The sequence below is a fragment of the Sinocyclocheilus anshuiensis genome, unplaced genomic scaffold (assembly GCF_001515605.1).
Source record: "Sinocyclocheilus anshuiensis isolate Anshui unplaced genomic scaffold, SAMN03320099.WGS_v1.1 scaffold335, whole genome shotgun sequence".
Taxonomy (NCBI): domain Eukaryota; kingdom Metazoa; phylum Chordata; class Actinopteri; order Cypriniformes; family Cyprinidae; genus Sinocyclocheilus; species Sinocyclocheilus anshuiensis.
Genome location: NW_015548239.1, coordinates 17,983 through 40,675, shown reverse-complemented (window position 1 = coordinate 40,675; position 22,693 = coordinate 17,983). Strand labels below are relative to the sequence as shown.

Below are 22,693 nucleotides of genomic sequence, written 5' to 3'. Positions count from 1 at the left end.
TGATCCTTTGAGTTAAAAGTCAATAAAAGGTTTATTGTGTTAAAGGTTATAATTCATATTTTCCCCTTCATTAAAAATAAAATAAAATAAAAAATTAAGTAAAATAATAAAAATAATATGAAATAAATGAATAAAATAAAATGCTAAAATAAAATAAATAAAATAAAATAATGATCCTATGGTTTTACAAACAATGCTGGCCTTTCCAAACCAAGGAATGGCCTTGCTTAAGGAATCATACTGAACCCCAAATTCATCTAATTGCAGTAGTTTAATTGTGATAAGACACGGCAAGGGAAAAATCGAACATACTGTAATTGGACATGCAGGGATGATCTCGTTCAGTGTGAAAGCAGATTTGTTAAGCTTGAGATAATCTTAGATGACAATCAAGCATCTTCAGTTCCTGCTCTTAGCTCATGTAACACAGTTAAGTGTTTAGGGGCTAAAGTTAAACCAACATTCTAGAGCCCTGATTATAGTGTAGAATCAGACTGCTTGTGGCCTTTGTTGTGGTAACACCTTGTTGTGTGTGTGTGTGTGTGTGTGTGTGTGTTTAAAACCAGCCCTGACCCCTTTGGTGATGAGCCAGATTAGCTTAAAATCAGACCCTCACAGGATATGACCCCCTATGTAAATGAGTAAGTGTGCTAGCAGTAAGGAGAGCGTTTTGTATTTATTTTTTAGGAATTAAATGTTTTATTTGTTTTGTACTTGCAATATAAACCATCTTGTGCAATACAATGCTCCCTGCATCACAGATACATGTCAGTCAGGGTAATTATAGATAACTAAAACTAAAATCATAAAAAAATGTGTTACATTCATTTTTTGAAACAAGATTTTAAGATTAAAATGTATATGAAAGTATAAGGTAGAGTATTAAAATATAAATATTTGATTTAAAATTGTTTTAGAATTTTTTTGTATAGCATGTTACACTGTATTACATCAACGTCCGTAAAGTATTTTGTAACAAAATACTATCTGTACAAGAATCTGAATGTGTTCACAGAGTTCAGATAATTTTTCCTTGTTAACTTAAATGTTGCAGAACAAGAACATGAAAAACGATCAATGGTTTTATTATTTTTATTTTTATTGCACATATTTATATATTTACACAATCCTGCAGTATGTTGTATGTTACATGGTATTTTAACCCCTGTGATCACCTGACTGAGTTGTCAGTTTAGTTTTATGACTGGGAGATTTGGTCTAGCATGAAGGGTCTAAACCAAACAATGATGTAATCAATGTTTATTTTCTGCTTGTTCACAAATACAGACACACAAACATACAGTCTTAGGAAGAGGAGCCTGGACAGAGAATGAAACAGGAATAAAGAGAAATGGAGCTGGAAGGAGAGTGAAGGGAAAGGGGGGGGGGCATCTGTCCATCTCCTCTGTTCCCTAGTTTGGTCACTCAGAGCACATCGGGGGTCATACGCTGGGGCTCAGAGATTGTGATACAGACTGGGCTAGACCTCACACGCATACACATATAGTCATACAACCTGTTTTCTTAGTAATGACAAATGACTTACTGTTCCAAAAAGGAGGGAGAGAGTGATATGTGTTGCTGGGAAGACTTTGAGAGAGAGAGAGAGAGAGAGAGAGAGTAATCGGTCATGGCCATTAATATAAATGGTTCATCCTACATGTGGTCATAGTGCAGAGTCTGTTTTAAACTCTGTGCTGCGTGTCATCAGGAGCAGCTGTCCGTCATGCTGAAGCTCTCAACCCCTTTCCCTGTGGTATTGCATCATTCCCCCTGAATCCCAAAAAACCCCCACACCATTGCGAGTAAAGTTTCACAGTATGCTTTAGCCGAGACAGACATTAGATGGGCAACAGCATGTCCATGACTGCAGAACACATTCAGATAACAAGTCTTTTAAATGTGTGTAAAATGAGAGGTTAATGGTCCCAGACCTCCTGACCTCCAACAGGGAATAGTTAAGCATGTACTCATGACAGCAGTGTGGAGTTTGATCCAACTTTGTCTCAAGTGTCCATGTCTCTCATTCCCGTAAATGTACTCCATAACAGTGCGAGTATATTGGCTGTGTTAAAACAAATCATTACGTTGCATTTGCATGAAGTACTGTAAGTGTTTTTTTTAATTGATCAGACACAGGAAATATCCAGTGCTTACTTTAGTAATGTATATGTGAATATACATGGGAACTGCTTAAACAATGGATAATATCTTGTATATGGTTACTTTTATATTATTATTATTATTATACTTTTATTATATTTTTATAAAATATTTGAATATTTTTAACTCATCTTTGTTTTTGAGTTAATCGAAAAATAATGCAAGAGTGTATATATTATTTAAAAGCACTGATATTTCTGACATCTTACATGGCAGGAGTTGGTCTGAAACCAATTATATTAGACAGAGAGTTTATTGGTCAGTTGAAGCCGACATAGAGTTCTGGCACAAATCTCCTCAGTTCGACCCTGAGCAAACTCTTCAGAGACATTCCTCTCTGTTTAACACTGCTGGATGAAATTCTGCAAATATTCCACACGATTCTCTTAACGTTCTAGAATGTCTGTCAGAAAACTCCTGGCACTCAAGGACCAATGTGAACATATTAATATCTCAGAGAATATCTGACACATTTAACAGAGCAGGATCTAGAGGAGGTTCCTTCTTGAAGAGAGCATTAACAGTTTTGATTTGGAATATTAATCTATAGTGTAACCGAGACAACATTAATAGATGTGTGTTTGACTGACATCGTGTTTGTTTAAGTGAAGGTGATAACGCGAGCTAGATTTCTATACCTCACACCCTTGTGCCACCCTGAGAATCAGCCAAATACCACCAATGTTCTTCTGCACAGCAAGTTAACAGGATGTTTACTACATGATGTTTTTTTGAATGAATTTAAATGGAATAAAATAAATTATTTGGAACTTATGATTAATAATTTTTTTTTATTAAGTATATTTTAAATATATAAATATTATTTTATAGTTTTATTATATATATATATATATACACACATACACACACACACACACACACACACACACACACACATGCTACTTAAAATGTAAACTGACTTAGAATTACAACCAGCCATGCCTGTATACATTTTAAAGTTGTGCTATGGGGGGAAGAATGCAAAGTATTTATATTGCACATATTTCATCCAAAAAGGTGGTTTACAATTCCATCACGTAATTGCTTTAGGCATCAATCATGATAGATGAATGGGTAGTCCAAACCGGTAGCCCAAACGTGCTCTGCATTGTGTGGATTACGCAGTTAAATTTTCGAGGGTGGTCGGGGGTCTTGGTGTGGGGTGGGAGGGGTCGACATGTGAAGCTCTGTCTTGGGCGCATTCTGTGGTATAAACCAAACCACAGTTCCGCGAGCGCAACTGTCAGGTGCGCGTCATCGTGTACCACCGATCAGTCTCCGCGCGCTCTGCTTACTGACTCCGAGATGTTGCACGGTCCTACCTGACTTTTCTTAGCCGTTTCTCTGCTCCTGCACGTGAAACAGAGCTCGACAGTTCCGCTGCCTGCGAGCCGAGAGGAGCGAGCGGGTTATCATGAGTTGTCTGGATGTTATGTACCCGGCTTATGGTCATTACGCACCGTACGCGTACAAAGCTTCAGCGTTCATCAGTACTTTACCGGTAAGCAGGTTTTCGCGCAATGCAAATGGGAAATGCATACTTAAACTATAATTAAATTAAAAATGCAAGTGTGCATTTTTACACTTTTTAATGTTTATGTCACGAATGTGTTTGCTCTGTGTGTGAGGTCTGTTAGAGCGGGGCAAGTTGTCACATTCAAGTGAATATTTCTTAGGTTCTGTATCGGCACAAACCTTTGATTCTCGGCCAACTAAAGCAGTCGAACATTTCCGTTATCACACAGAAGTACAATTCAGTAAGATGCAGTTCATTGAACACTTTGACCTTTTGCGCGGGGCATGTTGTCACATTACATGGGGCAAGGTGATATTAAACCGTTTGCATGGACTTTTCATCTACAGTTAAACAGTAAAAAAATAGGAAACAACAAATCAATTAATGAAATAGCAAAAATGTTGCAGGTAATGTAAAAAAATAAATCAAACATGTGTTGTGGTCAACGAATATTGTGATTGATAAATTGCATAAATAAATATAAAATAACGTTCACAACACAGGTGGTAACTGAATGTATACTTGTGTAAATTTATTGTGTTTAATTTTTTTATCCAACCAAATATTTTGGGAAAAAAATATGATAGTGTAATTTTGAAGATTCACAAGAATTCACAAAAGTAATTCTAATTTAAGAGAGTTTAGAACAAGATGTTTGAAACCAACATACAAAACCACTGCTAGAGAAAACAAGCTTTGGTGTAAGGATTTTTGACACACAACTGTATAGTTACTGAGAATATGACAACTAGCCCTGGTCTTACCTGGTCATATATATATTTTATATATGATCGCAACTGTCATACACTCCTACATATACATTCATAATTACACGGTCAGATACATGCACATACACCCAAGCATACATAAATACTGACACAAACACAAACAGAATGTGTCGCAATGTCTTTCAGCTACTTCTTTTTCTTAGGCACCCCTTGGTCTGAGAAGCCCCTCGTCTCGCTGTAGGGATCCGATGGACAGCGTGGGGGCCCCATGCTGCTCGGAGGGTGTCCTGGTTTCTGCCAAAAGCTCCAGCTCGGGGGGTCCGTCCCCATCACCGTATCCTTCAGCTGGACAGGTAGAGGAGGCTAGGAAGGACAAAGAGGTCGGGGAGGCAGAATACCTGAGCTCACGATGTGTCCTCTTCACCTATTACCAAGGGGACATTAGCAGCGTGGTGGACGAACACTTCTCCAGAGCTCTCAGCACCTACATGGAGGCCGAGGGTAAAAAGAGGCACAGTGATCCCAACACAGGTGAGAGTGCGGCAAAAGCACCCATCAGTTTGAATGAAGACAGATGCAAGACACAGGCAAAAGAAAAGGAATTTAAAATCACTGCAAATCATTTGCGTCCACAAATCTCAGCTAAGTGAACTCAGTGAGCTCAGTTGTACAATGCACTGAATCGAATCAAATCGATTTGAATTTAATGTAACTGAATGAAGCTGCTTATTAGAACAAAGTCAGTGAGAAATGAAAGAACAATACATTTTTAAGGGACACTTCACCCCAAAATGAAAATTATGTCATTATTTAGTCATGTCATTATTATCCTCAAGTCGTTCCAAACCGGTGCAACTTATTTTCTTCTGCACACGTAAAAATAAAGGTTCTTTATTTGCATCATTGGTTCCATGAAGAACTTTTAACATCCACCTTTCCATTGCACAAAAGTTTCTTTATAGTGAAAAAAGGTTCAGATTATTAAAATATTCTTCACACTAAGAAAAAAAAATTTATTTAAAAAGTTTCTCAACTGTTTTATTTATTTATTTATTTTTTTTTGAAGAAAGTTCTTTGGGGAACTCAATATTGTTCTGCTCTTGAATCAATATGAAAACCCCATTTTAGAATCAATATTTTGAAGTCCTTCAGCTGGACAGGTAGAGGAGGCTAGGAAGGACAAAGAGGTCGGGGAGGCAGAATACCTGAGCTCACGATGTGTCCTCTTCACCTATTACCAAGGGGACATTAGCAGCGTGGTGGACGAACACTTCTCCAGAGCTCTCAGCACCTACATGGAGGCAGAGGGCAAAAAGAGGCACAGTGATCCCAGCACAGGTGAGAGTGCGGCAAAAGCACCCATTAGTTTGAATGAAGACAGATGCAAGGGAATTTAAAATTACTGCAAATCATTTGTATACACAAATCTCAGCTAAGTGCACTCAGCTCAGTTGTATTCAAATAAAATGCACTGAACTGAATCAAATCGATTTGAATTTAATGTAACAGAATGAAGGTGCTTATTAGTACAAAGTCAGTGAGAAATGAAAGAATGATCAATTTTACAATTCACCCAAAAATGAAAATTATGTAATTATTTAGTCATGTCATAATATCCTCAAGTCATTCCAAACCGGTGTGGCTTATTTTCTTCTGCACACGTAAAAATAAAGGTTCTTTATTTGCATCATTGGTTCCATGAAGAACTTTTAACATCCACCTTTCCATTGCACAAAAGTTTCTTTATAGTGAAAAAAGGTTCAGATTATTAAAATATTCTTCACACTAAGAAAAAAAAATTTATTTAAAAAGTTTCTCAACTGTTTTATTTATTTATTTTTTTTTTTTTGAAGAAAGTTCTTTGGGGAACTCAATATTGTTCTGCTCTTGAATCAATATGAAAACCCCCTTTTAGAATCAATATTTTGAAGAATGCAAAAGAAGACATTTTGAAGGATGTTTCAGCTGTTTGTATACATACACAAAAAATTGTAACCTAAAAACAGTAACATCTAAATTAACTGGTTTTACTGAAGTCAAAAATATTATCACTTTATATACATATATACATGAATTTACATACAAACAACACTACACACATACAAACAACACTAAATTGTATGGGTTAAATTAGATAACTCTTTAAGGTAACAATAGCAGGATATCACTTTTTACAGTGAAAGTCAATGAGGCCCATAAGTTTCAAGCTACAAAAACAGTCTTCAAAGCTGAAACAGTCTTTAAAATATCTTCTTTTGTTTTCTGCAGATGAAAGAAAATTATATGAGCTCACAACATCATGAGAGATGACCAAATTTTAATTTTTGTGTGAACTATTCCTTAAAGGACAGGAGCGAACTAAAAATGTAGCACAGTTGCACGGTCACAAATAGTTACAAATGTCTCTCGCTTTCTGTCCCTTTTGTGCCGCCAGCTGAGATAGCGTGAGTAGCCTGTTGAATACCAGCCTGCACAAGTGTCTGTTATGCAAGGTGATGCTTAATGTGTGTGTTTACCTTAATGAACCTTTGGTATATTCCCTCCCTCCCTCCCTCTCCATGACATCTTCATCTAGTCTCTCAGACGCTGCCTGCCTCCCAACAGATACTATGTTTATACGTGGTGGTAAGCGCAGTGGCTCGAGCTCATATCGCGTTTAAACGGCTCACAATACCGAGCATCAGATTTATGAGGAGCTCGCCCACCCCTCCTCTGATCATGACTACATCACCGGTGTTTTTCAGAAGAATTCTAAATATAAAAGTATTGGCTAAAAACATACTTCACCCCTCCCTCCACATTCTACGAGGGGTTACTGGGGGGCGGGAGGGTTAGAAAACAACAGGTGGGGGCACGAGCAGAGATAGGGGTTTGCAGGTCTGTGGAGGTGCTGAGGGGCCGATATGACAGAAGAAGGAGAAAACCACATGCGGTTCTCCAGGTTTAACTTCCTGCCTTATATAGATCTTTACGGCAGACAGAAGTCTGTGCCTTTTTCTTGTCTTTCTTCTGCTCTTTTGTTGCTTGTCAATATCTTGACCTCTTTGTCTTTTGTGTCTCTTTGATGGGTTTTCTTCTTTTCTAGCTCTCTCTCTCTCCCTCTCTCTCTTTCCGTCTCTCATCTCTCTCATGTGGCCGTGTGTATTTCTGTAATGTGTGCTAAGCTCTTTAGAAGCAAATGGAACACCACATGATTCAATCAGAAAGACATCTGAGGGCGTGGGGCTGGAAATCACGTGAAATCATGTGACAAGCCTGACCTGAAAGTCCAAGGTGCAACGGCCTTATATGTGGAAAAATGAGACACAGAGAAATGCCATCTCAGCTGAACCTCTAATAATATGATAACTGACCGACACCAGCGTAGAAAACAGAGGGGGGTTTGAGGGAGTCGGTCCCCTCTAATTAAAGTTTGAACACTCCAAATGTAGTTTCAATGTTTCAACAGTGTTCAGACAACATTTCAGGAACCACAAACTTGAGATTACAAGTTAGTTAAAGCACACTGAAGAGAGATGCACAAAAACAGGGGTCATATACTCCTGAGGAGGTCACCATAGCAACAGTAGCAGTGACAGAAAATCTTTTTATTAAGGACCGATATATTGATTTCTGGTGCATTTTTTTCAACACATTTTTCTTTAATCATATTAAGTATATGTGTCATTTTATGTCAAATTCTTAAGTTTAATCAATAAATTCAATTAGAATAATAAGACACTATAGTGCTTTTAAAATGACATTGATAATGTTGTGAAATTAATGTTTTAATTATTAAACAGAAAAGTTATTGATATTATTGATTGTACTGTATTGATTTTGGTGTTTTTATTTGTGAAAACAATAAAAAGTTATTTTAACAAACAAAGAAACAAAAAAGAAAGAAAGAAATATGAAATGATTGATAAAAAATTAAGAAAAAATAATGGATGGTCTACTTTTAAATATGAAACTAAATCCACCAGTAGGTGGCAGCAAATCCCTGTCTTAATTTGTGAATAATTGAATGATTAATTCAACCAGTTTGTTCAAAATGGCTGATTCATTTAGGAACAAAGCAAGTGACTTGCTGCATCCAAAATCGCATACTTCCCTACTACACTCTTAAAAATAAATGTGCTTCACGATGCCATAGAAGAACCTTTTTGTCTAAATGGTTCCATAAAGAACCTTTAACATCTGAAGAACCTTTCTGTTTGACAAAAGGTTTTTTTGTGGTGAAAGAAGGTTCTTCAGATTACAAAAAGGTAAGAAAGAGATGGTTCTTTAAAGAACCTTTGACTGAATGGTTCTTTGTGGAACCAAAAATGGTTCTTCTATGGCATCGCTTGAAGAACCTTTTGAAGCACCTTTATTTTTAAGAGTGTATATGGTATGCAAAAAACAGTATGTGATAAAAGAAATATTCACAGTACTCATAAAAGAGTAAGCAAAAAGTACCAAGATGACCTACTACTTTTGACGTGGTTTTGAAGTGTGCATAGTACAGTGTAGTACAGTGTGACACTGTACTATCCCATAAGGCCATGGGAGAGGGTTTATGAATGACAGTGACGTGACGCAACTGACGCTGGTAGGTCACGTGACGATGACAACATGGCGAATGTAGTACGTCCAGATACTACACACATTCATACTATACAGAACATACTCTTTTTGTGGTTGCAAAGTAATTACTTACAAAAAAACCCTACCTACTCCAGAGAATATGCAATTTCGGATGCAGCCACTGTTTTTATGAATGAATGAGTCATTGAATTTTTTACTCAACCTGAACAAAACACCACTCTGTGTTGCTCGCAAAGGTTCTACTGTGGCTTTATTGGGAACAATTTTCGTTCGTGAAACAGAGCATGATAACAGGCAATACTGTGTAAATGAGATTTTGTTGTGTGAAACGAACCCAAACAGATTGTGGACAAAATTTTATGGACAGAAAATGCTTAAAAAGTCAATTCTCCTCAAATATGCTTAAATGATGATCCCATTGACTTCCAAAACTGCCGATATTTACAATGCAATATTAAAATACATTAAGTTGGAAAAAGGATCACCCCCTTGTGTCAGTATTTTGTTGAACCAATTTTTTACTTTAATTACAGCCATTAGTCGGTTGGGATTTGTCTCTACTAACTTTGCACATCTAGACATAGTAGACAATATTTGCCCACTTTTCTCTGCAGAACTGCTCAAGTTCTGTTAAATTTGATGGTGACCGTTTGTGGACTGCAGTCTTCAATTCATTCCACAGATTTTCAATGGAGTTTAAGTCTGGGCTCTGACTAGGCCATGAAAGGACATTCATTTAAGTCTGGGCTCTGACTAGGCCATGCAAGGACATTCATCTTTTTCTCCTTCAACCACTGTGTGGTCAGTTTTGTTGTGTGCTTTGGGTCATTGTCATGTTGGAAGGTAAGCCTTCTTCCCAGAGGGCAGAGGGCAGCAGATTTTCCTCAAGAATTTGATGTTATTTTGCCCCATCCATTTTTCCTTCTATCCTGACAAGTGCTACAGTCCCTGCTGCAGAGAAAAACCCCCACCTCCATGCTTTACTGGATGAATGCTGTTATTTGGATGGTGAACTGTATTAGATGTCCACCAGACATATCGTTTGCTGTTGAGCCAAATAATTCAATTTTAGTCTCATCTGACCATTACGCCATTTTCCATGTGGCCTCATAATCTTCAAGGTGCGTTTTGGCAAAGCTCCGTGGCTTTTTTCTTGCAACCCTCCCATACAAGCCACATTTGTGGAGAATTTCTGATATTGTTGTCACATGCACACAATGATCACTCTTTGCCATAAATTCCTGCAATTGCTTCAGAGTTGCTGTAGGCCTCTTGGTTGCCTCTCTGACCAGTTTCCTCCTGGCTCTTTCATCCAGTTTGGACTCGGAGCGACGTCCTGATGCAGGGAGGGTCTGTGTTTTACCAAATATCTTCCACTTCTTAATAATAGACTTCACTGTGCTTCTGGGCATTGATAAAGCCTTTGAAACTTTTTTGTATCCATCTCCAGCCTGTCCACAACTTTATCCCGGATATCTTTTGACAGTGCCTTGCCACCCATAGTTGATTGTTTGCTTCGGTTACACTACCAAGGACTGAAATGCTCCAGGAAAGCTCTTTTCATACTGAGCTAATCAAAATACAGATGATAACAGTTGAAAGTCAAATGGCTTTGTGTGCATTGAGAAGGTGATTGTCTACACCTGATTGAGTTTACAAGTCATTTTTAGGAGAGGGGTGATCCTTTATTCAACTCACTGATTCTGTTTTTTTTTTCTGACATGGTGTTACATCTTTCACTTGGACAGCTTAAGTTGCACTGAGTAAATACAGCTGGATAAAACAAAAAACTGGCTGCAAAGCAACAAAATATTATTATTTTAAAGGGGGATGATTCTTTTCTATACCCACTGTAAATCAAAATTGACAGAAGTTTCTCTCCATGCTAACATTACATTACACCCTTTGCTTTCTGTTTCTCTTTGTCATTCTCTTTCTTTTCTCTCCACTTTAGATGCTTCATCCTCAAGCAGTCGGCGCAGTTTCCCTCCATCTTTCTGGGACAGTAACTACCCCTCTCCACCCAGCCGACCCCACTGTGATCCCACAGGCGTTCCTAGCTATGCTATGGACCCCTACGCCCAGGCCCTGCATCCGGGTCTGCCTCACTCACACGCTCACCCGCACCCATCAGAGTCCTGGAGCTACTCTCAGAGCCAGCCCTATCCCCCCCCACGGCCCCTCCACGAACTGTACTCCCCTCCTGGGCTGGATGCCCACTACGGACCCCTACTGATGCCTGCTGTCCGGCCGCCTCATCTTCCGACGCTGCCCAGGCATTATGATGTGGGAAAGCTGGAACCCACCCCAACATGGCCAGGGTTGCTTCCGCCTGGGGAAGTGGCACAAAGTCTGGCTCTCAACATGGAATCAGGTAAGGTGATCTAATGTAGGGAAATAAAATGCAAATACTGAGGTTATTGTAGTTAATCTTTTTATTGAATTTGTGCTTTTCATATTTAATGAATACGAATAAGTTAATGAATATGAATATTTAATGATATTTAAAAAAAAAAGAACATTTAAACATTCTACCAGATAAATCATGTATTTAAATGTTACATAAATTAAATATTTGTAAAATTAAAGAAATTGCATTGTGACATTTCAAGAGAAATTAATACATTTTAATATTTAGAGATATAATTATATGTTCAGAAAGGGTTTATGGTTTATGGCTCAAGGTCATAAAACTACAAGGTGCTTCTTGTAATTCTCTAATGCTGATATTTGTACAAATATCCAATGAACATTTATCAACCGTTTATTAAACATAATCTTGGCAACATCTTAAAATCGCAAAAATAAGTAACAAAATGTGATAAAAAATTAGAATTTAATGTGTCTCTGAAGAGTGTACTTCTAAAAATGATTATTATGTTAGTGATTTATATTGATTAGGTTATCACTTTAAAAAGGGAAAAAATGGCAAGGTTGCTGTATAACCTGGCTACGCAACATCTAAAATGTCTATATTAACAAATAGTAGAAGTCAGCATGAGCTATTCATCAAACTTCAAAGCTATTAATTCAAAAACAATATTTTAAGCATGTAAAACGGACACAATCCTTTTTTGGAGAGAGATCCATAGAATTGTACTTATAATCCCAGAGACGTGTCTCATGATTAACCATTTAAGGCAGTTGCAATCTGTGACACAAGAGTACAATACATAAAACATAATAAGTAAAAATATAAAAACAAAATATAATACGTAAAAATACATAAAACTGCTCACAATTTTTAATTTTTTTTTTAGCTCTAGTGTTTTAGCTATTTTTCCTTTTTAAACATTGTGGAAACTTCATCAGTAATTTGCTGGTAAACTCTCAGTTTGGAAAACAAAGCTATTAAGTTTTCAAATGTGCTACAGAACTTCATTTTCCAAACTGAGTGTTTACCAGCAAATTACTGATCAAATTTTCACAATGTTCTATTTAGAAAAGTGCATGAATTATGTTAAAAGCAAACGCCCTCCAGGTTAATGGCAGGAAATGGATTGTTTGGTTTGGTTGTTGGTGCTTGTTATATAGAGGGTTTGCAGCCACCATGGAGATTGTGTGTGTGAATGGGTCCTCCTTGTTTTCAGCCATTGTGTTCATGTCTGCTTTGCACCGCAGGTCTCCAGCACCACAAGAAAGGGAAGGAGCTCTACTGGTTTTAATGAGAAGCCCTTCATCGACCATCCAATTAAAGTCTGCAGTTTGGCCCATTGTAGCTGAACCGTTGTTTCTTTAGCCTCCACACACAGCGGCTCTCTTCACCAGCTCTGCACACACTCTGAACACGCTCCAGGACTATTGGTGTGCACCATGGAGATATGAACATAGGGTGATGAGAGAACACCTTGGGGAGGCAGGGGCGCTAGACCACATGGTCTTTCTGTTTTTTGATCTGTTTTTCTCTTTTTCATCTTTTTAAAATGTATTTATTGTGGTGTAAAAATCCAGCTTGCCCTCTACAGTTCTTTGTTTCGACGGTGAGATACAAGAAACATTGCATGGTGCAGTATATACACAAAATGATATATTTTCTAAAAATCTGGCTGTTTATATTTTGATTGAATAAGGATGGCAGCAATGTGTTTTTATTGTTTCTTTGCATAATTTTTTCTTCTCATGTACAGTATTTTTATTTATTTATATATATATATATATATATATATATATATAAATATATCTAGTATTTATGTTTCAATTAAAATACAGTTACGGCCAGTGCTGTTATTTTTTTTTTCTTCTCTTGGAAAACATGCCATGGTGTGAAACAGCTACAATAAACCTGAGAGAACACAAAGAATTAATAAACCATACTTTATAAAAGAGTGAAATAAAATGATGTGATTTTCCAAGTTAATGAACCACTGTATAGAACTGACAAGGTTCCATAAATGTTGTTATAAGTGGAAAGCTATTTTTGGTGTATTTTTTTTTTATGTGGGTCTACTTTATTGAATTAAAAATGAACAGACCTGAAAAGACTAAAAATGTAAGAAATTGTTTGTATTTCCATATTAAACATGCATTTAAATATGTTGCCTTGTTCTTGTCGTGGCCTATTTCTCATTTCTAAAAGAAGTCTATGGTTATGAGTGTGAACCAAAGAACATTTCCAGCTAACATGTTAGTCACAGACAGGTAGGTGGTCACTGACAGAAAGCCTTCATTTCTCTTTTGTATGTTGTGTATATGATGGGGTGCTGTAGCCCAGATTTGATACTGATCAGACTGTGTTTATGATCCTCTGGAAGGAAAGATGTTCCAGGCTTATCACTGATGTTGTAGGGCACAAACTCACTCTTGTCTGGTCATGAAATTATAAACGGGTGCATGGATAGTTGGTTCCTCTAAGACTACCCTGCCAAAACTATAAAACATGACAGCCAGCTGGTACAAAATCTCTGTCTGTCAACAGGAACTATTTATATTTATGTTTTAAGCTAAAACAGAAAGTTGATTACGAATATATAAATAATACATTGATTATGAATAATAAAAATGCTCGCCACAAAGTCCCTTAAATAAATAGGCTAGAACAAGAACACGGAAGTGCAGTTATTTGGTTTCTCACTCAATACGTTACCGTACTTTTACAGAATTGGAGGAAGAGAGTGACACAGAATCATTTCATAATCAGTTCAAGTGTGAGCCATTCAAGCTTTGGTTCATTATTCAGAAAGCACATTAAATGGTATGTGACCTTTAAAGGGGTCATATGATGCGATTTAAATTTTTCCTTTCTCCGCACTGGATAGCTGGCCAATCAGAGCACACCTCGCTTTTCAGACCGATGAGCTTTGTAAAAATCAACGCGTTTCAAAAAGGCGGGGCATAGAGGACAAACAATAATGTACAGTATGTGGAAAATAATGTGTTTTTTGAACCTTAAACCGCATAAACACATTTCATTACACCAAATACACAAAATAATGTTCTTTTTAGCAACATCATATGACCCCTTTAAGGTTTTGTCAGGTGTTTCACACTTACATGAACAGAAACAAAAATGACCTCTACTGGTCAATTGTTGTAATTGATTTTCAAACTTGGTGTAAAATGGTGTAAAAATGCTGATTTACATATAAATTGCATAAAACAAATAATAATACAGTTATTATAGTATACAAAATGATGCAAAAAAAGTGGTACGGGTCAATTTAACAACCACAAACTCTGATTTGTAGGTCAGTCGCAAAGTATTGTTGGTATTGGTTGAGAAACAATCTCTGAAAAACATTAAAATCTGGCAAAGTCACATGGTTAAGTAGTTATGTTGTTGTTATATGGCATTCATGTGTTAGATGGTAAAAAGCTCTTATGTGAAAATATTTTTTTGTGGGCAGATCATGTCTAGTCATCTGTCTGTCTAGGTTTTTAGACACAGATACAGTCAGTCACTTTACACAAGTTATAAAGATTGTATACTTCAAACATGTGATCAGAAATACAGCAATCAAGTGGTTTTCTGTCATCTGGTGGCTTCTCTCATGAGTTCAAATACCTAGTGTGGTTTATATCAGTCATTTTCAACTGGGTTTGCCTAGATTCTACGCCAAAGATTTAAGTGGTGGTCCTACAGTATCAAAATAGTACAAAAATAAACAGAAATCAAATTACTGAAATAGATTATTATTATCATTAACATTATTATGATCAGCAACATTATTATGATACAGTATGCAACATTACTATGATACAAACTATATGGTCAGTTTGAATTCAGCATATTTAAATCAGCTAATTAGATTGATTTCTGAAGGTTCATGTGACACTGAAGACCTGAGCAATGGCTGCTGAAAATTCAACTTTGTCATCACTTGAATAAAATACATTTCTAAATATTTTCTAATAGAACACTTTTTTTTACATTTTTTTTTACATTGTAATTGTTTTTACTGTATTTTGATAAAATAAGTGAAGCCTTGGTGAGAGGCTTCTTTCAAAAACATTAAAAATCTTAATTATTATGATAGACAATAATGAGGAACAAAACGTTTATGCACAAACAAGATACACACGCAAATACACACACACATACATAAAATGTACACTAAGCACTAACACGTGAGCACACACAAACGCCTACATATATGCATTTTAAACCACCACAAAAACACGCACAAAACAAGATGAGCTCTGTACTTTTGCCCACTTCAACACAAAAGAGCTCATTGTCCAGTTGTCATTAAGAGAACTGCAGCATGTTACCCTAAAACCACATCTGCCATGTTCTTCAAACGTGGGGAACTCTGCTGTGCCATGTCACTTGACCTTTTATCTCTATAATGACAGTGCAAAAACAGCTGAGAGAGACACATTAATGATCTTTAAAGTGGCCTTGAGTCCATATTTCACACAATTCATGATCCGAGAGAGTGCCAAAAAGATATTATGAGACAATATGAAAGAGAAAAAGAGACTCAAATTTTTTTCCAAGACTGATGTAAACAGGATGTCTGGGGTTTGGTAAAACCTTTCAAAGAAATCGAGACAAGCTATGTGTTTCAAAGTAATCTGAATCTTCCCACTCAAATGGTATTTCACATTCACAGGAAATCAAACGCCACATTAATCACAATGCTTACAGGCAGAGAAGAGAAAATTAGTTAAAAGAAAAACCCAGAAATCATCATCATGTGCAGTAAAAACCATGTGGAAAATTGCACATGAGAATGTGTTGACAGGGAAGTTGATGATATTCGCTTAGAGCTTTTTAAAATGAATTTTGATGAACTTTCGCTTTGTGTTCTTGGGTTAACATAAACATCGCATGTATTGTAGGGCTATACATTAAAGCTCTTAAAGTATTAACAGTCATGCTACGTTTCTTGTAATCATGTTTTTGTTTGATCAGCTCATGGATTGATGACACGAAACAGCACTCAATCACATATTTACATTCAGCCATATGACAGATGTCTTCATCCTAAGGTATACATTTTTATCTGAGCTACAAAAAAAGTTACAGGGGCACACAAAGCCATACCAACCTACACAAATTCACTCAAAAAGGGCAATAGCATAGACTTTTGTTGTCACTGGACAATGTACAGTGAGCCTGTCATTATCCTCCTTTAGAAGACCTCTCTGTAACATTATCCCATTTCTAACATGTTTAGATATGAGATATTAGTTTAAAATTACGCTAATCTTACCTGTACATTATCTTAAAGCTTCTGCTAAGCTTCCTCTGAGGTCATTTTCACTACACTCGATGTATATATATATCTCGTAAAAACTTTATTTATATAATTTTTGTTACAAACGAGAATGTTTCCTGGATTTTTCAGATTAAGTCAAAATGTTTCCTCATAGGCCATATAGCTAAGCCTGTATACACACACGCACACATATGGACATAGACACATATATACACATGCATACCAGTTCTGAAAGAATGTGTCACATGCAGTTTGTTACTGGAAGTGCAGGAAAATTTGCAACTTCAACAAAATATTTATGTCTGATGTTTTGCGGTCTTGTCATTGGTATGACTGCTAACAGTTTTTTTTATATGCCTTGAATAACTTAATTAAAAACACAACGCGTATACTGCTGAGACACAATCAAATAAATACACTGTAAAAGATGAAAGAAAGAAGAAAAGAATCTCCAGTTGACGTTGACAGGAAACTTCCCTCCACAAAGCGTGCTCCCCAGCATTACAATCTTACTCGTCACAGACAATTGTTGTTACATAATTTCCCCTTTTTTTCTTTTGCACTCAGCATCACTTATTTTAAAGGCACCTGATCAGAGGCACTAAAACCTCCTATATAAACTCAGATCTTCATTCTGGTAAACACTGACAGGCTGGGTGACTGACATCAAGGAAACATATATTCTACGTACCATCACAAGTAAGTACTCAGGTTTTACCAGATTTAAAAAAAAATACTGTTTGAGGAAAAATGAGGGGGAGTGTGACAGAAGAAATGAAACAGTGACGTTAGACACTCTGTTCTGTTTTATCTTGTGCACCTTTTGTCTCACCTCACACTTGTCTCTTCTCTTTCTCTGAGCAGGATGAGGTTTTTGGTTGTTGCTGCTGCTTTTCTGGCTGTTGCCAGTGCTGCCAGTCTTTCTCTGGAGGACATGGAGTTTCACGCATGGAAAATGAAATTTGGTAAGAGAGTTTCCTTCTTTAGTTTGATCTAAATCTTCTTTAAAATCTTAGGAAAAGAGATTCATTGGGTTCTTTTTACTGGCTGAATACTGAACTAGACATAACAGACACAGAAGCCATTCAGACAATCAATCAAAAACAGAAGAGTTTCGATGAATCTCACACATTGTTCACTGTGTGCTTTATCACTTCAGGTTTTTATTCTAGTGTATTTGAGAAATGACTTAATCTAACTCAGCACTTGACACGGAGTAACTTTTCCAGGGTTACAGGTATACCAGTAGTTCAACAGGTTGCTTAAGGAATGTGAAAATATGTATTTGGTTGAATCAGAACATCAGAATAAATTCAGGAGATGCCTGAACATTAAAAAAAAAGACAAATTTGTTTGTTAAATTATTTGACAGTCAAATAATTTTTTCATGTTTTTTTTTAATTGTGAAATTATATTTTAAACATTACTGATGACTATAATCAAATTCATTGTGTTAAAATGTATTTATTAAGATATTTATTTTCTGTCAAACATCATTTTCAAATATTTGCATTATTTAGTACACACATTTCATTTATTTAATATTTTAAACACATTAGATATTCTTTTTTATTTTATTTTATTATTTTTATTATTATTATTATTATTTTTTTTACAAATGTCTGTTGAAATATTTTAACAGCAAAACCTTGTGCTTGTGTGTATCAGGTAAAACCTACCGTTCTGTGGAGGAAGAGTCTCACCGTAAGCAGACCTGGTTGTCCAATCGCAAACTGGTTTTATATCCCCTTCCCCTACCCCTACCCCTAAACCACATGGGACCTAAAAAATGTCCTAAAGAATGTACTGGTATTACTATACTTCTGGGGACATTTGGTTCTCCTAATGTAGAGAATACCAGGCACACACACACACACACACACGCACGCACGCACGCACGCACGCACGCACACACACACACAGAAACAGGTCATTATAATAATCATCATAATAATAAGTGAGAAAACTGATTATGAATGTGTAGTGTATTTTTTATGTTTTTTTATGATATTATTTTGTAATATTTTAATAAAGTTATAGAAATTAATATAATATATAAAATTAATGCTCTAATTCATTTAATTTGTTTTCTTAAACAAAACTTTAGAATTCATCATATTTCTTCCTTCTGTCCTCTCTCAGAGCAATGAGGAATACAGACAGGTGGCATTCCATGGATGCCTGGGCTCCATGAATAACACGAAGGCCCGTGGTGGTGCTACATTCTTCCGGCTGAAGGATGCTGTTGTGTTGCCCAATTCCGTAGACTGGAGGGACAAGGGCTATGTGACCGATGTTAAAGACCAGATGATTTGTGGATCATGCTGGGCCTTCAGTGCAGTAAGACTCACATTTTTGCCTTTATAAACAGATCTTATATGAAAAATGCTTATAAAATCCATATAGTCCAGTTCAGCATTCTTAACCTTTCTCCCTCTTTTGTCTCTCAGACTGGTTCCCTTGAGGGTCAGACATTCAAGATGACAGGGAAACTGGTGTCCCTAAGTGAGCAGCAGCTGGTGGACTGCTCTGGTGCTTTTGGGAACATGGGCTGTGGTGGTGGACTGATGGACCAGGCCTTCCAGTACATTGAAGCCAATGGGGGTCTGGATACAGAGGAGTCCTACCCATATGAGGCCATTGTGAGTCCTAAGAATGTTTAAATAATAAATAATTCTGACCGTAATGCTTCAGCTGATTTTTTAAAAGAATTTGAATCATTTTTGCTCATCAATATTCTCCACGCAGGATGATCAGTGCCGTTTTAACCCGAGTACTGTGGGTGCCACCTGCACAGGATATGTTGATGTTACCAGTGGGGATGAAAGTGCACTACAGGAGGCTGTTGCCACAATCGGCCCTGTATCTGTTGCCATCGATGCTGGGCACAGCAGCTTTCAGCTCTATGAATCAGGTAAGTGTCATCACCTGTTTTTTAGGTGTTAGATTTTAAATGTGACATTTTTATTCATTATTTATTCAGCTTTTAATTAGAAATTTGCTGGCTAATTTAATAACAAATCTTTCTAGGTATCTACGATGAGCCTGAATGCAGCAGCTCTGACTTAGATCATGGCGTCCTGGCTGTTGGATATGGAAGTTTGAGTGGAGAGAACTATTGGATCGTCAAGAACAGGTTAAGAAAAAAAGCACAAGATGATGAAACAAAACGTAATAATTAAAAAAGTACACAAATGAAAAGAAACAAAACAACTAAAAACCTCAAACTGCTGTGATTTTAGCTGGGGTCTGGGATGGGGTGAAAATGGCTACATCCTGATGTCCAGGAACAAGAACAACCAATGTGGCATCGCTACTGCAGCCAGTTACCCTCTGGTCTAATGGGTGAGTTCATCATATGGCTTTAGTCAGTTCTCAGAATTGGCGCAAGTTCATTTACCTAAAAAAAAAACAGGCTTATATAAACATTTAAAATATAAGCTTAAATGTAATAAATACATTTCATAGTTTACTTTGCAGTTAAGAATTAAATGCTTTTCTTATGTTCTACAGGAAAGGTCAACGTGGACCTCCATGGTTGGGAGAATGGAAATGTGGACTGTTTGAATGATTCTACAATAATACCTCATAATCATACTTTCATTTTAATTAAAATGTAAAATATTTTAATAAACTGACCTCAGCTGTTGTTTTTATTTTCAAATCCACTGACAACAAAAACACTATGTTACTGTGAAGTATGGAATAAAAATGTCTGAAAATTAACGTGCGGTGTATATTTGATCGTCAAACATAAAAATTCTCATCCTTGTGGTTGCTTAGTCTAATATTTATTTTTCATAATTCATAATCAGCACAATGCTCTGTATAGCATATTTTAAAAGACACTAAAATGCCAATGAGAATGAGATAGTGTGTAGATGTTTGTGTTGGCTTGTTTTAACTAAACAGTTCTTGAATCCAAATCGTTTTTTTTTTAATCATGGAACCAATTCTGCTAAAAGACACTAAATACCATCTTTTGAACACTAACATACCAATCAGTTAACTAAGTGTCTGGCTTGTTTTAACTAAAAAGTTCTTTAAAACTGTCAGGAATCCAAATCATGAAACCAAGTTTCCACTTTGAGATACCTGAGAATCTGCTGGAAGCTTCCACTTGAAGCTCGAGATCATTTGATCACATGTGTATGTTTTTACTTTCAAGAGAGAGAAGGTCACATAGACCTCTATTCCTTCCCATCTGTCAGTGATTGAAAGAATTAATGAAAATACAATAACTGAAAGAAAAACATTACAGTTCAGAGGATAAGGTCCTGAGAGGGTGTTTCAGTAAAGTTTCTCTTCCAAGAAAGTCTATCAAGCCTGGTTTGTTTTTAATGAACAGATGCTGTTTTTTTATTGAAATAAACAGATTTAAACAGACCCTGTGATATGACTTCAAAAGTATTTCTGCATACATTCATTATTTATTGATTGCTATTATTGGTGGCTTTTATGCATCCTCAAAGACAGAGTGTGTTCATTCATAATCAAATTTTCAAAAATACACATCAGTGGGTCTGTTCAGTACTTCAGTTTGTGTTTATACAAATTACCACAGACACAGAGGTCATGGGTTCTTTTATTTGGATTGTATCCCACACAGACTTTATAAGAGAGCTGGTTCATATGTAATTTCATTCACAATTAGAAAGCATTAGAAATCTATCTATCATTATTCTACATAAATGTAGAATTATTTGTGGGTATTTTTGTGACATGACTTGTCTGGCTTGACTTTAATGTTGACGGTCAAGCCATTAACTATGAATTGAGGTCTGCTAAAAAGAATTAGATATGCTTTTAAGCATGAAAGTTTTAAAGTGTAGAACAGGTTGATTGACTTTTTTCCATCTGTTTTGGGAATAATTCCACAGTTATTTCCTGATTACATCTCTTGCATTCCATGCATGTTGCCTTGTTTGATCAAAATGGCTTATAGAAAATGACTTTGCACATTCTCCTGCGTTCCAATCATACTGTCACAGTTTTTTAAGTGTACTATCAGTGGTATGCAAACTGAGTGAATTTTTTGAAATTGTAAAAGGCATTTTTTGTGTATTTTTAAAGCCAGTTTAACAAATCATACCTTACAATTACAATAATACATCATTATTTAGTACAGAGAATAAGAATTTTTACAAATTACATTTACATTTACATTTAGTCATTTAGCAGACGCTTTTATCCAAAGCGACTTACAAATGAGAACAATAAAAGCAGTCAAAACTAACAAAAGAGCAACAATATATAAGTGCAAATGACAAGTCTCGGTTAGCCTAACACAGTACACGTAGCAAGGTGTATATATATATATATATAACACGCACACACACACACACACAAACAAAGAAAAACAAGTGGAAAAAATAGAAAGCTAGTGTTTTTTTTTTTTTTTCCATAAAAAAAATAAGATAAATATAGATAAAGTAGAATTAAAATAGAATAGAAAGTGCTAGAGTTAGAGGGTCAAATAAAGGTGGAACAGATAATTATGGTGGGGTGGAGTGAAAACCTTGACGGTATGAATTTTTCTACTAAAATCTTGTTAGTCTAAATTCTTCTACTTCTTCCTCTTCTTTTTCATTTTTATTTTTTTTTTAAATAGAAGTTCTTTCTCATTTATCTTGCTCATTTTGAGATATAGAAATAGACTGAACATATTTTTTCACAGGTGTCAGTCATAAATCACTTGTCTTGTTTCCATGTTTACAACGTTTATGCCTTTTGTATTGCTCAATCTTTGGTCTGTGGTATGTCGCTTATATACATCCATAAGATAAAGAGAACTTTCTGAAAAGTGAAAGAGTCATATATGTTTTTGTTCAAACTATTGCACAAAGAAATTGATCTGAAAGCATGATCACCGGCCTTTCAGGAGCAATAAACCTATACTCAAAAACACAAGGCCCAAAACCACAGGCAGAGAACCACAGACACGTTCACTTCATGTTGGTCATGTTGTGTTCTGTTTTTATATTTTTACCTTTATATCTTCTGGGTTTGTTCATTTTTTTGTTACATTTTATTTATGTCCAGATTTTGGAGTTACA

The 22,693-nt window shown here is 36.1% G+C and overlaps 1 protein-coding gene and 1 pseudogene across 2 annotated transcripts; both read left to right on the top strand.

The window, feature by feature from the left end:
• The first annotated feature begins 3,394 nt into the window (after window positions 1-3,394).
• On the top strand, window positions 3,395-13,016 carry LOC107654825 (transcription cofactor vestigial-like protein 2). Of its 2 annotated transcripts, XM_016442075.1 has the most exons (5): window positions 3,395-3,664; window positions 4,611-4,760; window positions 5,568-5,745; window positions 10,931-11,350; window positions 12,598-13,016. In XM_016442075.1, exons 1-5 carry the CDS (start codon window positions 3,578-3,580, stop codon window positions 12,639-12,641), a joined length of 879 nt encoding a protein of 292 aa, XP_016297561.1. In that variant the 5' UTR covers window positions 3,395-3,577; the 3' UTR covers window positions 12,642-13,016. The 2 variants fall into 2 exon arrangements, with proteins under 2 accessions (XP_016297561.1, XP_016297560.1); XM_016442074.1 differs by lacking the exon at window positions 5,568-5,745 and having other exon boundaries at window positions 4,611-4,938.
• Window positions 13,017-17,289: 4,273 nt separating this feature from the next.
• On the top strand, window positions 17,290-20,344 carry LOC107654824 (cathepsin L1-like; annotated as a pseudogene).
• Window positions 20,345-22,693: the final 2,349 nt, after the last annotated feature.